Raw genomic sequence first — 14,487 nt, forward strand, 5'->3', positions numbered from 1 at the left:
ATGCCTGACCTGAAGGAAGAGCCTTCCGGGCCCAGGGAGGGGCTGGTGCTGAGTGTGAGGTTAGTGGCACCAGGAGCGGAAGGGAGGCAGTGTGACAGAGCGCGGGGAGTGAGGACAAGACAGAGGAGGAGCTGCCATCCCCTTCCCTGGGGGCTCTGGGCCCCGCATGTCCCCTTGCCCGGCCGCAGGGCATCCCTTGTCCCCGCCTGACGCTGCCAACCCAAGCATCTCGCCAAAGCAGAAGTTGATGCTTTTTTTCCTCCTGGAACCCCTGTCATGTTTACATTTTCTTGGGTATTTTCGTGCTTCTTCTTAATACTCCTTTTTTTTTTAATTTTTTTTTTATTTTTTTTTTTAATTTTTTTTTTTAATTTTTATTTATTTATGATAGTCACACAGAGAGAGAGAGAGAGGCAGAGACATAGGCAGAGGGAGAAGCAGGCTCCATGCACCGGGAGCCTGATGTGGGATTCGATCCCGGGTCTCCAGGATCGCGCCCTGGGCCAAAGGCAAGCGCCAAACCACTGCGCCACCCAGGGATCCCTTAATACTCCTTTTTATGTTTTCAGCCAAACTTATTCTTCCTGAGACGTCTTCTAATGTGGTCTATGCACCTAAGTCTGAAAAAGAATTATTTCTGGAGTTCCGTTAAGGTCCCAGTTTACATCTCTTTTATTTCTGTCCATTTCCACTTTAAGGCTTTTGGATTGCTGATTTGAAATGTTCCTACGTGTGAATTTAAGGAAATTGTATTCACGTCGGGATGTTGGGGTACGCTTTGGTTCTGCGTGCTCGTGCTTTGGGGAGAATTTTCTTCTGCTGAAGTGTTGATTTTCATTTCCTGGTTCTTATAGTAGCTTTGATTAGCTACTTCTGCTCTTTTCTGTTCTTTTGTTGTTGTTGTTCATTTTTTAAAAAAGATTTTTATTTATTCATTTGAGAGAGACACAGAGATAGAGAGAGCACGAGCTGGGGAAGGAGCAGAGGGAAAGGGAAAAGCTGGCTCCCCGCTGAGCAGGACCCCAGGATCATGACCCGAGCTGAAGGCAGATGCTTAACCGGCTGAGCCACCCAGGTGCCCCTCTTTTCTGTTTATTTTGCAGTGTCTTGTGTTTCTGCATTTTCAGTACCAGCTGAAAGCAGAGGTGAAGGTTTGGACGGCTGGCTGGGTTTGCTCAGTCGACAGCATGCTCTTCTGTTCATATAGGGAAGTGCAGTGTTAAATAGACTATCCCCTACTGCTGTGTACTTAGCATATCACCACAAATGGAGTTGCCTAAAATAACACACATTTCTTATCTCACAGTTCTGTGGGTCGGGGTCCAGCTCCAACATGGCTGGTTCCTCTGCTTTGAATTCCAGAGGGCTGGAACCAAGGTGCAGGCAGGGCTGCGTTTCCTTCAGAGGTTCTGGTGAAGAATCCATGTCCAGGGCCATTCGGGTTGTTGACAGGATTCAGTTCTATGTGGTTGTAGGACTGAGGTTCCCAAGTCCTTGCAGGCTGTCTGCTGGGGTTCGTTCTGTTTCTAGAGGCTGCCTACCTTTCTCGGCTCATGACCCCCCTCAAAGACTGCCAGGGCCAGCCGCTCCTAGGCTTCAGCTCTCTGACTTGACTCCTGTCTCCTTCCTCTGAAGCATCTCTTCTAATGCCTGTCCTCTGCCTGGCTCTCTGCTCCCCTGTGTAAAGCCTGTGTGGCTACACTGGGCTCACCAGATGATCCAGGATAATCTCCCCCATTTTAAAGCCAACAGATTAATAACTTCAATTCCATTTGCAAAGTCCTTTTTGCTGTGTAAGGGAACATAGTCACAGGCACATACCAAGGGGTGGAAATCATAGGGGTCAAGACCTTCCTTCCAAATTTTGTTCTCACTTTTTTTTGGGTTCTCTCTCTCTCTTTCTCTCTCTCTCTCTCTCCAGATGGGAGGGCTCAGTGTGTCCTTTGTGATTTCCTCTTGTTTCTTTTTTTAAAAAATATTTATTTGAGAGAGAAAGAGAGAATGAGCAGGGGGGAGAGACAGAGGGAAAGGGAGAAGCAGACTCCCCTCTGAGCAGGGCCTGAGGACGGGCTCAGTCACAGGACCCTGGGATCATGACCTGAGCTGAAGGCAGACGCTTAACCACCTGAGCCACCCAGGTGCCCTGTGATTTTCTCTTGTTTCTGTAGGACTTTTTATTTTGCACCTCAAGGGGTCTCCCACATCTAAACACCCCCCAGAAGCAGTGCCTTGCAGAGACTAACCCCTCGGTCTCTATAGAGACTTGCAGAGAAAGGTTCGTCTTGGAGAGAGTGACTCACATTCCAGTCTCTTCCATTGGTTTCACAGTATCAGATCTGTTGTCAGTATTTTCCCACTCAGAGTGAGGCTTTCTCTCTTGGGGAGGGATTTTATCTGCTTCCAGCACCTTGCCCTTCCCCTTCCACTCTTTCCTGGGTGCTTTCCACTCATCCCCGCTGTGGGGCGGGCCCACCAGTCTGCTGGACTTCTGGTATTTTGGACCTGCTGGTGGAGGCTGAACGGAGGGTGGTTTCGTTTTCTCTCACTGTTTTATGTGTTGTTTTAGAGGGTCTCCCTGGAGAGATTCAGATATGGGTAGCTTCCATTATCGCCAGGTATCTAGAACTTTGTTTGTTTATTTATTTATTTGAGAGAGAGAGAGAGAGAGAGAGCACAAGCAGCGAGGAGGGGCAGAGGGAGAGGGAGAAGCAGACTCCCCACTGGGCAGGGTGTCCGACAACAAAGGGGCTCAATTCCAGGACCCTGAGATCATGACCTGAGCCGAAGGCAGACACTTAACTGACCAAGCCACCCAGGCACCCCAGCTTTTGTTTTTGAATATAAGCAAATATGTGTGTGTGGACAAATCTGCCATCCACACATGTACATACGTGTATATACAATCTCCCTTCTTAGATCAAAGTAGCTACAAACACACTTTCCTCTGCCTAGACTTTTTTCACATAATGATACGTCCTGGAGGTCACTGGGTAGCAGTCTCTAGAAATAGTCCTCATTCCTTTTTATAGCCACGTGTTGCTCCATCTCTCTCTCTCTCTCTCTCTCTTTTCTTAAGTAGATTCCACACCCAGCGTGGAGCCCAATGCGGGGCTTGGACTCCCAACCCTGAGCAAGACCTGAGCTGAGATCAAGAGTCGGACACTTAACCACTGGGCCACCCAGATGCCCCTCCAGGAGCTCTCTTCTGATGGGCATTTGGGTTGTCTCCAGGCTTTTGCTATGATAAAGAGCTCTGTAGTGAATAATCTGTGCACACTACTTTTAGATTTGGGGTGGGTTTCCTTAGAATTGATTCCTCCAGCTGGGACTGCTGAGACAGAGTGAATGCCTATGTGATTTGGATAGCTGTTGCCAGCTTCTCCCTGGGTGGAGGGGGGTGCTGAGGGGAATCCTTTTGCATTTCCATCAGCATGTATGAGTGTGCTTTCTTATAGCCTCGCCAGGTTGCATTTTTCTTACTGTTGAGCAAGGCTGAGACATTTTTTCATATGTTTTAGGGATGACTGCACTTCTTTCCCTCTGAACTGGGTTCACATCTTTTGCCCATTTTTCTGTAAGGTGGTGCTTCCTCTCCTTTCCCCACTTGTAGAAACCTTAACAGCATGAGTATTCTAACTAATATTAGGAATATCAATATTCCTTGGTGTGTGACCTGTTTATCTGTGAAAGATATTGGAAATATTTCTATTTCACTTGCATTTGTATTTTTACTATGCTTTATGGTATTTTTGCTAGACAAGAGAATTTTTTTATTTTGTCAAATTATCAACTTTTTATCATTGCATGTAGATTTGTAGTCACAGTTGAGAAAGTTCATTTATGTTTCTTTCTAGAACTTGATAGTTACTTTCTTTTTTATTATTCATTTATACTAAAAAGTATAAAGAGAGAGAGAGAGAGAGAGAGTGAGTGGGGTGAGGGATAGAGGAAGTGGGAGAGAGAGAATCTCAAGCAGACTCCCCATGAGTGAAGAGCCCAAGATGGGCCTCGATCTCACAACTCTGAGATCATGATCTGAACTGAAATAGGAGTCAATGCTTAACTGAATGAGTCCCCAGACAGCCCATCTTTATTTCTTTTTACATTAAATTTGATCCACTTGGAATTTATCCTGGTGCATGTGTGGGGAGCTGATTCAATTTTATCTGTTCCACATGGCTCTCCTTGTTTCCTAGGAGAAACTTTTTGTTTTCAAATAGTCCATTTATTCTTCACAAACTTCAGCTGTTGCCTTTATTGAAAGCTAAAGTTCTATAACCATTTAGAGATATATTTCTGATTTTGCTACTAATTTCTCTTGCTCTATTCATGTACCAGTGCCAACCACTTTATTTGATATTTAGGGACTTTGGGTTTTTTTTTTTTTTCAGGAGGAAAGATATACAATTTTTATTTGATGTTAATATTTTTACATCGTATGGGGGTCTCAAGAGAAGGAAGTGAAAACCCTAAAGAGATAGACCTGGAGGCTTATATACTATTTTAACAAAGGGCCATAAACTTGTGGTGAAGTGTCAAAAGAAAAGTATTTTGAGCTTCTAGGGGCAGCAAATTGTGGGAAGGTAAATATATGGGGGAAATTAATGCAAGATAAGTGTTCTTTAAAAGGTTTATTATGCAGATTCCTCTTGATGCTGTCACTGGGATGATAAATCTAGCATCATCTCCAGTGATTAAGAGCAGTTCCACCCCTCTTGTTGAGAGAAGGGAGGAGGAATACCTTCACAAAGAGAAATTTATGCCCTTTATGTCCTGCTTTTAGGCAAATGGGGGAGGGTAAAGAGCTTTTTATCTGTGTCTGCTGTTTCTCAGTTGCCTTCAGCTCAAAGTAATTCTTATGCCAAAGTGGAATATTTTGGGGTACCATATTCTGATCCCTTTCACCCCTCAGTGGCAACCCTTAATCAATAGGAAGCTAGAAGCTAGCAGACAAATGCCCTAGATGCCCTCCTAGGAGGCATTGTGTAAGGTTTTTCATTGAAACCAGTGGAATCTAGCTCCCACTGCCTTCAGCAATGACTTATATAAAACACCTTTAGAGTGATTCTCACTTTTGTCTTTTCCTTACCAAGTTTCCTGGCTTCATTTTTCATGTAAATCACTGCCTTTAAATTCTCTATTAGCCTTTGTTTTTAGGGAAATCCAAATCAAGACAATCTTCTTGATTTTACTTCTTCTGATCAGGGACTCTGTAATATGTTTTATAATTTCATAGGGCTAATCTTTTGTCAATGATCTTCTATTCCAGGTTTTCTGTATATTCTTACTTGTTTGTTTTTTTTTTCAAAATGAATTATATAAATGACTGGGCTATAGGGCAACAGTAAAAAGGGGAGAGAAGTACAGAAAAAAAATTCGTGGAATTTTTGGGGGAATCACATTATATCTATACGTTAACTTGAAGGTATTGATACCCTCATGAGGCTGGATTTTTCTGTCCAGGATCGTGGTATATCTTCTGTTAGTTCAGATCAATGTTGGTGTCACTCAAGAATATTTTATAAATTTCCCCCCATTGGCTTTGAACATATCTTGTTAATTTCACACCTAGGTATGTTATTTTATTTGCTTTCTTCTGTGGGGTATCCTGTTCCATTGTGTCTTCTCACTAAGTTTTATTTGTAAAATGAAGACTATTGGCTTTAAAAATATTTTTAAAAAGATTTTATTTATTTATTCATGAGAGAGAGAGAGAGAGAGAGAGAGAGAGAGAGGCAGAGATACAGCAGAGGGAGAAGCAGGCTCCACCCAGGGAGCCCGACGTGGGACTCGATCCTGGGTCTCCAGGATCAGGCCCTGGGCTGAAGGCGGCGCTAAACCTCTGAGCCACCTGGGTAAAATGCCCTAAAAAATATTTTTTTAAAAATTGTGAAATAGAAGGGAACACTTCTTAACTTATTCTATGGGGCCAATATCACCGGATACCAAAACCATACAAAGACATAACAAGAAAACTATAGACTAATGTTTTTTATGAATACCAACACAAAATGCCCCACAAAATACTAGCAAACCAAATCTATATCATGCCACAGTGGGATTTATCCTAGGAATGCAAGGTTGGTTTAGTATCCCAAAATCAATTAATCCAATATACCATTTCAATAGAATAACAGAACTCACATGATCATCTTAATAGATGCAGAAAAAGTTTTTGAAAAAATTTAATGCCTGTAGTGATAACACCCAGGAAACTAGGAATAGAAGGGAGCTTCTTCATTCTGATAAAAGGCATCTATGACATGCCATACTTAATGGTGAAAGATTGAATGCTTTCTCTCTAAGAGAAGAAACAAGACAAGAATGTCTGCTCTCACCCTTCTATTCAACACTGGGCTGGAGCTTCTAGCTAGGGCAATTAGGTAAGAAAGTGAAATAAAAGGCATTGAGATTAGAAAGGAATAGGTAAAACTATTTCTATTTGCAGACGACATGATCTTTTATGTAGAAGATCCTAAGGAATCCACTAAAAACAAAACAAAACCCAAACCCTAACTACGAGAATCAATTAACAACTTCAGCAAGGTTGTAGGATACAAGATCAATAAGCAGAAAACAATTTTATTTCTACATACTTGCAATGAACAATCCACAAATAAAATTAAGAAAACAATTCCATGGCTGGCATAGTCTGTACAGCATGTGACTCTTGATCTTAGGGTCATGAGTTCAAGCCCTGCATTGGGTGTGGAGCCTACTTAAAAAAATGTATAATATCCAAAAACATTACAAAAGAAAACAATTCCATTTGCAATACATCAAAAAGAATAGAATACTTAGGAATACATTTAACAAAAGAAGTGTAAAGTTTATATTCCAAAAAACTATAAAACATTGTTGAAAGAAATTAAGAATATCTAAATAAATGGAAAGATATCCCATGTTCATGGGTTGGAAGACTTAATATTGATAGGATGAGAATACACTTCAAACATCTACAGATTCAAGGCGGTCGCTATCAAAGTCCCAACCGACTTCTTTGCAGCATTTGACAAGCTGACCCTAAAGTTCATATGGAAATTTGAGGGACTCAGAATAGCCAAAAACAATATTGAAATGAACACAGTTGGAGGACTCACACACAATTTCAAAACTTGTTACAAAGTTACAGTAATCCAGACTGTGTGGTACTGGTATAAAGACAGCATATAGGTCAATGGAATGGAATTGAGAGTCCATAAATAAACTTTTGTGTTTATAATCAGTTGATTTTTAACAAGTGTGCCAAGATGATTCAGTGGAGAAAAGACAGTCTTTTCAACAAATGGTGCTGGGATAACTAGATGGCCAGCATGGCAAAGAATGATGTTAGACCCCAACCTCACACCATATACACAAATTAATTCAAAATGGATCAACAGGGCAGCCCGGGTGCCTCAGCGGTTTAGCGCCTGCCTTTGGCCCAGGGTGTGATCCTGGAGACCCAGGTTTGAGTCCCATGTTAGGCTCCCTGCATGGAGCCTGCTTCTCCCTCTGCCTGTGTCTCTGCCTCTCTCTCTCTCTCTGTGTATCTCTCATGAATAAGTAAATAAATAAAATCTTAAAAACATAATAAAATGGATCAACAGACTAAACATAAGAGCTAAAACTGTAACACTCAAAGGTGTAAATATTTGTTACCTTAAATTAGACATTGCTGGGGTGCTTGGGTGCCCAGTCAGTTAAGCAGCTGCCTTCGGCTTAGGCTATAATCTCAGGGTCCTGGGATCAAGCCCTGTGTTGGGCTCCCTGCTCAGCGGAGAGTCTGTTTCTCCCTTTCCCTCTGTGTAATCTCTTTTGCTCTCTTCCTCCCTCACTCTCAAGTAAATAAAAAAAGTCTTAAAAAAATTAGACACTACTTTCTCGGGTCTGATATCAAAAACACAAACAACAAAGGAAAAAATACATTGGACTTGATCAAAATGAAAACTTTTGTGCTTTAAAGGATACTGCAAGAAAGAGAAAATACAGCCCATAGGATGAGAGAAAATATTTGCAAATCATATATATCCCAATAAGGCACTTATATCCAGAACATATAAAGAACCCTTACAATTCAAGAATAAAAATACAATCTAACTTTAAAATGGGCAAAGGATCTGAGCAGACATTTCTCCAAAGAAGATAAACAAATGGCCAGTCAGCACAAGAAACTGTGCTCAACATCATTAGCCACCAGGGAAAGGCAAATATCTACAATGCAAAACTGCCATCTATGGTACAGAGATACCACCTCACGCCCGCAAGGGAAACTGTAATAAAACAGATAGATGACAACCAATGTTGGTGAGGATGTGGAGAAATTAGTGCCTCATACATTGCTGGTGGGAATGTAAAATGGTGCAGCTGCTTTGGAAAATAGCCTGGCAGTTCCTCAGTGGGTGAAACATAGTGTTAGCCTGTGACCCAGCAGTTAATAAGCAAGAGAAATGAAACTATGTCCACAGAAAAACTTGTACACCAAGGTTCATAGCAGCCTTATTCATTGAAGCCCCAAAGTGAAAACAGTCATGAATGGAAAAATAAAATGTGGTATAGTCACATAATGGAATATTATTTGGCAGTAGAAAGGAATGAAATCTTGGGGCTCTTGGGTGGCTCAGTCATTTAAGCATCCAACTCTTGGTTTCAGATCAGGTCGTGATCTTGAGGTCGTGACATGTGTCGGGCACCATGCTCATGGGGAAGTCTGAGACTTGTTCCCTCTCCCTCTGTCCCTCCCACTCTCTCTCTCAAATAAATAAATAAATCTCAAAAAAAAAAAAAAAAAAAGGAATGAAGTCCTGAGACCTGGATAAACCTCGAACACACTGTATTAAGTGCAAGAAGCCACACACGGAAGACCGCATATTGTATGATTACATGTATATGAAAGCTCTGGAATGTGCAAATCTGGAGTGACAAAGTAGACTGTGGTTGCCTAGGGCTGGCAGTTGGGGAGAAGTGGAGGATGAGTACCTGTGGGTTTGAGGTTTATGTTTGGATGGTGAAATGTTCTAAAACACACTGTGGTGACAGTTGTGCAACTCCAAATAGGCCAAAAACCGTTGAATTGTACGTGTCAAACGGGTGAATTGTATGACCTGTGAATTATACCTCAACAAATCTGTTACAAAAGTCATCGTGAAGGATTTTGGATGTATAAAAATATAAAGCTTCTTACCATTAATACCACATATCTATCCGGCTTAAGAAATGGAGCATTAATTGCCCCCCTGTGTCCTACCTCTGTTCTCAGCTGGTTACATGTGATGACCATTTCTGTGAACCTAAAACACCCTTTACTAATCAAACAGTACCTTCGAGGCAACAGGCCACTTGCCAAGGGTCTTGGGGCTCAGGGAGAGGGCTCATGGATAGGGTTGTAGCTGGGAGTCACCTGTGCTCGGAGGGCTCTCCCTTCAGGCAGACCCGGGCAGGAGATCAGAAACACCTGGAATCCCAGGTCACATCAGGGTCACATCCAGGTGGGTCTGACTCTAAAGGCCGATGGCTGTCACATCATAACTGACCGTGGTAATGGGGGGGGCCGGAGCGCTACTGAGTCTGAGAGCTTACACCCTCGGCTCCCCTTAGGGAGAGGATTTATGCAATTTTCTTTTTTTAAATATTTATTTATTTATGATAGACATAGAGAGAGGCAGAGACACGGGCAGAGGGAGAAGCAGGCTCCATGCAGGGAGCCCGACGCGGGACTCGATCCCGGGTCTCCAGGCGCTCAACCGCTGAGCCACCCAGGGATCCCGGATTTATGCAATTTTCTGAGATCTTTTAGGACATTGAATGCCGAGGCTCCTGGTTAGGGTGTTTGTGTGGGATTGCCCCAGAGGGCCGGCAGGGGGCGCCGGCGAGCAAGTGCTCGCCCTGTTTTCTGCGGGAGCGCACAGTAGGTGCTCGTCTAGGGCTGGGGGGCAGCCGGGCGCGGGCACGGACGGATGCGCGGGTTCGGAGCGCACAGTAGGTGCTCGCCTAGGGCTGGGCGGCAGCCGGGGCGCGGGCACGGACGGATGCGCGGGTTCGGAGCGCACAGTAGGTGCTCGTCTAGGGCTCGGGGGCAGCCGGGAGGCGGGCGCGGGCGGATGCGCGGGTTTGGAGCGCACAGTAGGTGCTCGTCTAGGGCTCGGGGGCAGCCGGGAGGCGGGCGCGGGCGGATGCGCGGGTTCGGAGCGCACAGTAGGTGCTCGTCTAGGGCTCGGGGGCAGCCGGGAGGCGGGCGCGGGCGGATGCGCGGGTTCGGAGCGCACAGTAGGTGCTCGTCTAGGGCTCGGGGGCAGCGAGGGGGCAGGCGCGCGCACGGATGGCGAGCGGCCGGCTGGAGGCCCAGGCGGCGGGCGCGGGGGGCGGAAGGACGACCCGCCGGCCCCGCGCCGCCCGCTCACCGCTCGGCCCCCTGCTGCCCCCTGCTGCCCCCTGCTGCCCCCTGCTTTCAGCTGCGCGCCGCCGAGGTGGAGATCAAAGACCTGCAGTCGGAGTTCCAGCTGGAGAAGATCGATTTCTTGGCCACCATCCGGCGGCAGGAGCGTGACTTCATGCTGTTCCAGCAGCTCCTGGAGCAGGTGCAGCCCCTCATCCGTCGGGACTGTAACTACAGCAACCTGGAGAAGATCCGCCGCGAGTCCTGCTGGGACGAGGACAGTGGCTTCTGGAAGATCCCCGAGCCCATCATCATAAAAACCAGCCTCCCAGTAGGTCAGGTGCTCGGCTGTCCCCTCGGCCTCCTCCGCGGGGCGGGCCCTCCTGCAGGCTGCGCAGGAGCCAGGGGTCCCCACCCTTGCTGGCTGTGCGTGCAGCAGCCCCGGGGCTCCCGCGGCTCCCGAATGGTGGGGACCTGAGAGACAAGTGGTGTGTCCCGGGGTCAGACAGATGTGGGTTGGAATTCTGGCTCCACTGATGAGGTTTTGGAATATAGGTGAGGTCCGGAGCTGACGACCACGAAAGAATTCTTGAGACGTCTTTGGTGCAAAATGGTTTTATTAAAGCCCAGGGACAGGACCCACAGGCAGGAAGAGCTGCTGCCCCTGGCCTGTGAGGGGTGGCTGACCATGCACCTGGGAGTTGGGAGGGGCTTGAGGATAGGGTACTCTCTAAGGAAGTTTGGAAGCAAGGTTTCCAGAACCTTCAGGGGGCTATTGTTGGGAAAAGGTCACTTATTACCCTCTAATAAAACCTTAGTCACGAGACCCTTCAGATGTATATGGGTGGGCCGTGTGCTCAGGGGATGATTGCCAACATGGATCTTGGGGTTTAGAGATAAAGAAAATTTCTTTTTTTTTAAAAGATTTTATTTATTTATTCATGAGAGACAGAGAGAGAGAAAGAGGCAGAGACATAGGCAGAGGGAAAAGCAGGCCCCACGCAGGGAGCCCAATGCGAGACTCGATCCTGGGACCCCAGGATCATGCCCTGGGCTGAAGGCAAGCTGTAAACCGCTGAGCCACCCAGGAATCCAAGATAAAGAAAATTTCTATAGGAATTTATATATGTTAAAGTAGATTCACAGGATCCTGGAGGTCGGGCTAAGATTGCCTCTTGCCCTTGGCAAAGTATGAACATCGAGACAGTTGAGTCCCTAGAGGAATGTCCCTCTGCCTGTTTCAAGGACTTGTCAGTGTGCTGCCCTGAACTCGTGCTTTGTCTTCAGCTAGCCCTGTGTTCCCCCGTCACCACCACTCCCGGTGTGACCTTTTTGGGACTCAGTGTCCTCATCTGTGAAATGGGGGTTAGTGACCGCACCTTCTGGCAAGACCACTGGGTGGCTAAGCATGTGTTCATGCGTGTGAGAGCCTTAGCGCCCTGCCCAGCCCATGGCAAGTGTGTGGTCTGTTTTATCCCCGTCATGACCATCACTCATGACATCCTCCAAAAACCCCTTGGCGGACACCTGAGGAGATGGAATCTCAGACAAAGTGACAGAACCGGAGTCCCAGTCAGAGCAGTGAGTCAGTCGTAGGACCAGGGACAGAAACTGGCCTTTCAGCACCGATCCCCCTGCTCAGAGAATGTTCGTTCAGGTCTGAGTTTATGGAAGGCCAACCGGCTCCGTTTCCCCAATGCCAGCATCACCAGCAGGGTGTCTGTCTCCTGCCCCCCACCCCCACCCCAACCTGCTGTGTTGCAGGGAAGCAGGGGAATGGCTGCTTTGACATCTGAGCCCTCCCGTTGTCTGTTTCCCAAAGTTAGCCTTTGGCTTGGGCTGGGAAGTGTACTCCCCAGGCCCCAGGCCTGCGCTGGGCCTGACCTGTGAGTCTGGGGGAGTGCTGCCACCGGCCTGGGCCTCTGGCCTGTGGACTAGGAACTAGGCACCAGGCGGGGAACAGGGACCAGGTGGGGAGCACGGACCAGGTAGGGACTAGGGACCAGGTGGGACCAGGGACCAGGCAGGGACCAGGGACCAGGCAGCAGTGACCTCAGCTTGTATTTGTCATAGCAGTTCCAACAGGGCCACAGAACAAGGCGGTCCGCAAAACCTCGGCAGCAGACAACAGTGAACCGGGCACGGTAAGGCCTCTGGGAGAAGGGGGTGAGGCTCGGGGAGCCGGCAGGGCCTTGCACCCATGGCATCGTGGGTCAGCATTCCTACAGGACACTGGGCTGCTACGTCATCCCACCTGAGGACCAAAGCAGGAGGCTGAGCCTGGGTCTTTTCCATGTATTTCTGTTGGACCCTCCACCTGCTCTGGCCCTCAGTCAGGGGCACTTCTGGTCATAGAGACCAGAGGGGATGTAGGTGGTTCGAGGTAGCCCATCCCAAGGCTGCGTCGTCAATCCCAGAGGCCAGGCCGTAGGTTCGGCTTCCCTGGGCCGTTGCTGGGATCCTCGGACCAAAGGGCCCTCCAGGATCCACAAAACAATAATTGGGCTTTTAACATCACTTTGTCCTCATATCTCCCGTGTTTTGCGTTGCACAGAAATACACCTCCTCAAAGCAGGGGTCAGGAAACTTTCCAGCAAAGCACCACGTTTTGCTGTGTCCTTTCTCACCTCTGGCTCTGCTTCCCTTGGAGTGCTGGCGTCAGACTCAGGCAGGCCTCCTCAGGGAGGCAGGATGGCTGCTGCCAGTTGGTGATCCAAGAGGAAGAGACCCAGTGTCTTCCCACATCTTAAGGCCACCCTTGTGGAAAGATTCTGATCAGCTCTGCCTGGCTCAGCTGCCCGCCCTCGGACCAATGACTATGTCCAGGAGGAAGACCTAGTGCTCTGACTCGTTCAGGCTGGGTCACATGCCCGGTTGTGCAGCTGCGGGTGGGCGAGGGGGAGTGGCGGTATTAGGACGCTGTGAACCAGATCGCCTCACCAGGACCCTGTCAAGGGGGAGAAGGGCGGTCCCCGAAGGATTTCAGGCTGAGGCGAGCAAGTCCCTTAGAGTGGTGCAAAAGTCACAGTCTTTTATGTTAAGAGACTGGGGGCCCCAGTTCTAATGACCTGGATCGTACCCCTGGGCTGACTACTATATTATTCCTTCTATGAGTATGTCGGGATGGGTTTGGCCTAGGTGGTGGTAGAACGAGGAAGGGGGGCGGCGTAGGCTTGGCCGCCGTTGTGACTCTCCTGCCCTGAGCTGCCTGGCTCCCACCCCAGGAGTCTGGGGTCTGCAGTAAGGTCCACAGAGTGGGACCCCCACCAGGCTTGCGGGGGTAAGAACTGATCACAAGGGGTCTTGACCCACGAGGATCTGGACTCCCAGCAGGAAGAAGACCGCTACAGGCTGATGCTCAGTCGGAGCGACAGTGAAAATATTGCCAGTAACTACTTCCGGTCCAAGCGAGCCAGCCAGATCCTCAGCACAGATCCCATGAAGAGCCTCAGTGAGTGCCAGGCCCACCTCGTCCCCCAGCACCTCCCCGGGTTCTCTGCCAACAGGGCACGATGGGTGGATTGGAGTCGGCCTGGGTTAAAACCCCCTTCCCGTCCCTGAGCCTCAGTTTCCTCAGCTGCACCTGTTCAGGCATGCCATCTCCCCAGGGTTGGGTGAGAGGAGGCGGGAAGTGGCCCAGCCCAGGGCCTGGCACATGGTACCTGCTCAGTGCCCAGACTCCCTCCTCCCTGCCCCTTGGCCTCCTAGCAGAGAGCTGTGGAGTTTGGTTCCTCCCACCAACCCCCTGGCACACGGGCGGCCTGGGACACACAGCTGGGGTCCTGGCATGTGCGGCCCTGTGCGGCTCAGGGGCTCATCAGCTTCCGCAGGTGCCAGTAGGGTGGCTCTCTCCCACCAAGCCAAAGGGGGCAGACAGGGCCACAGAAGCAAAACACTTCTAACAGCCGGAATTGAAAATCACTTTGCTCTTCCATTTCTTTTTTTAAAGATTTTATTTATTTGAGAGCGAGCAAGTACAGAGGGAGGGGCAGAGGCAGAATCTTTTTTTTTTTTTAATTTTATTTATTCATGAGAGACAGAGAGAGAGACACACACACAGAGAGGCAGAGACACAGGCAGAGGGAGAAGCAGGCTCCACACAGGGAGCCCAACGTGGGACTCGATCCCGGGTC

At 48.0% G+C, this 14,487-nt stretch overlaps 1 protein-coding gene across 3 annotated transcripts in view; it reads left to right on the plus strand.

Moving 5' to 3' along the window:
* Window positions 1–14,487, plus strand: part of KIF17 (kinesin family member 17) — a 44,295-nt gene that overhangs the window by 28,718 nt on the left and 1,090 nt on the right. For 2 of the 3 annotated variants that reach the window (XM_026012067.2, XM_072750973.1), the window contains 3 exons: window positions 10,431–10,689; window positions 12,431–12,498; window positions 13,688–13,805. In XM_026012067.2, the coding sequence (XP_025867852.2) occupies window positions 10,431–10,689; window positions 12,431–12,498; window positions 13,688–13,805 (445 nt within the window). Of the gene's footprint in view, window positions 1–10,430; window positions 10,690–12,430; window positions 12,499–13,684; window positions 13,806–14,487 lie in introns of all 3 variants that reach the window. The other variant, XM_072750971.1, reaches the window with a different exon arrangement.

This window comes from Vulpes vulpes, chromosome 2 (assembly GCF_048418805.1).
Source record: "Vulpes vulpes isolate BD-2025 chromosome 2, VulVul3, whole genome shotgun sequence".
In the NCBI taxonomy this organism is placed as follows: domain Eukaryota; kingdom Metazoa; phylum Chordata; class Mammalia; order Carnivora; family Canidae; genus Vulpes; species Vulpes vulpes.